General features: G+C 34.8%; 1 protein-coding gene across 1 annotated transcript; it reads left to right on the plus strand.

The window, feature by feature from the left end:
- Positions 1–336: 336 nt before the first annotated feature.
- Positions 337–1,741, plus strand: LOC107002043 (transcription factor MYB61-like). Its single transcript, XM_015199969.2, has 3 exons — positions 337–466; positions 542–671; positions 750–1,741. The coding sequence occupies exons 1-3, from the start codon at positions 337–339 to the stop codon at positions 1,660–1,662; spliced, it is 1,173 nt and encodes a 390-aa protein (XP_015055455.1). The 3' UTR covers positions 1,663–1,741.
- The last annotated feature ends 370 nt before the right edge of the window (positions 1,742–2,111 follow it).

Below are 2,111 nucleotides of genomic sequence, written 5' to 3' on the forward strand. Positions count from 1 at the left end.
GTGAAAATTTTGGGTATATTTCACTCATATTACAAGATGAATGATGTATTTAAGTTTAATTAGTAATGTAAATGACTATTTTTAAGGCTTTCAATATTCCAAGATGAAACTAATAATCTACATCAAATTTAGGGTGTTTTTATAAATCTAAAAATCAAATAATGATGTTGTGAAAATGACCTTGAGATTACTACTAGTAGTATTATGGTTCCTCCCTTCTATTTATTTGATTCCTTCTCTAATTATGATGATTAACATCTATCTCCCTCTAATTAAAACCCATTTGCACATTTGGTGAAAAAACTTTGCCTTGTTTTTTGACCTTTTGTTTTGCACATGGGGAGGCCTTGCTGTTACAAAAAGAAGCTGAGGAAAGGCCTTTGGTCCCCTGAGGAAGATGAGAAACTTATAAATCATGTAACTAAATATGGTCATGGTTGTTGGAGTTCAGTCCCTAAACTAGCAGGTACGCTACTACTTTCTCTGTTTTCATCAATAATGCATCACGTACAATAACACTAGTTTTCGTTTTCATATACAGCTCTTCAGAGGTGTGGAAAGAGCTGCAGACTTAGGTGGATTAACTACTTGAGACCTGACCTCAAAAGAGGAACATTCTCACAACAAGAAGAGAATTTGATCATTCAACTTCATTCACTTTTAGGGAACAAGTAAATTAATATTCTTCATTCTTTTACTCTTTCAGACTTTTCATGAATGTAATGAGTCATTCTTTTCCCGTTGCTTAGGTGGTCTCAGATTGCTTCTAGATTACCTGGAAGAACCGACAATGAAATCAAGAACTTATGGAACTCTTCTATTAAGAAGAAACTAAGGCAAAAAGGGATTGATCCAAACACTCATAAACTTCTATCCGTAGTTGAGAATGAAGAGAAGGTATCAGCAATCAGTATGAATATTGAGAAAGTCTCTGAAGGCTCAAGTGAACTGAATTTTATTGAGGATTCCAACTACGGAATTAAATCAAAGTCATCTTTAGTGACAATGACTATGGACGACTATCCTAGTAATACGACTACTTCTGCAGCGCCACTAACACACAAATTCTTTCTTGAAAGGTTTGTTACCACACACGAAACCTCCACCGCTAGCTGCAATAAGCCTCTTGATCAGTTGACAAGTTACCTCTCCTTTCAGCAATTGAATTATGGTTCAAACATTGGCTTGTCCATAAATTCAAACACCAACAATCTCCTTTTAAACTCCAAGAATTCAGAAATGTTTACTCATCAGTTCAATTCCAGCATCACAAATGATAATATTCTGACATCTCCAATAGCAGCAATAGCAAGTAATGATTCAATGCGCAATGGAAGTAGTACTAGTATTGAATTGCAAAGGAACTCTTCTTTCTTTGATAGCAATGCCTTCTCCTGGGGAACTGCAGATTATGATAAATCAGAAAAAGAAGTCAATATTCATCCCTCCGTACCTGATCCTGAAGACATCAAATGGTCTGAATATCTCCATACACAACTTTTACCAGGCAATGCAATCACCAATGATCAAATAACTCAAGATTTATACAGTGCAAAATCAAGCATACAATTCACAACACAAGGTTCATTGCTACAGAACCAACAACAACAGCCTTCTTTACAAACTGCAAACACATACAATAAGCACTATCAGAGAATTTAAGATTCCTTTGGACAGTTTTCATAGCCTATTTTTGTGTATGCTTTGAATTGAATGGTTAATACATTATTTCCCTTTGTAATTCTGTCGATTAAGTGTTCATTCGAAATGCTTTCCTATTCAACCTTAAAGAATTAGTTGGAAGATTGTGACTATCTGTAAAACAGTCTAAAATCCTTTTAAGTTTTCACAAACTCTTTCATTGATTTTAACCTTTGTACAGGACGCATCTCTATCATAATTGGCCTTTTCCCTAATTGTACAATTGATGAAAAGCACATACTTCCTTAAATGGTTGTCTATCCTTGTCTTCTCCTGACGGAGATAGTTTTAACTTTTGACAGTCTTTAAGTCATTTCCACTCCCCATAGGTACTGAACTATATATATGTTATAGCTGTTTGTTTTAGACTATGTTATGTACATCTTTCACATACCTCAAGCCGATCTTTC

Source organism: Solanum pennellii, chromosome 10, assembly GCF_001406875.1.
Source record: "Solanum pennellii chromosome 10, SPENNV200".
Taxonomy (NCBI): Eukaryota; Viridiplantae; Streptophyta; class Magnoliopsida; order Solanales; family Solanaceae; genus Solanum; species Solanum pennellii.

Bases quoted from the DNA above. Each gene is read 5' to 3' on its own strand.
- LOC107002043 (XM_015199969.2), top strand. From the start codon at position 337: ATGGGGAGGCCTTGCTGTTACAAAAAGAAGCTGAGGAAAGGCCTTTGG. The intron at 467-541 runs GTACGCTACTAC...TTTCATATACAG, and splicing joins TTCAGTCCCTAAACTAGCAG to CTCTTCAGAGGTGTGGAAAG. The intron at 672-749 runs GTAAATTAATAT...CCCGTTGCTTAG, and splicing joins CATTCACTTTTAGGGAACAA to GTGGTCTCAGATTGCTTCTA.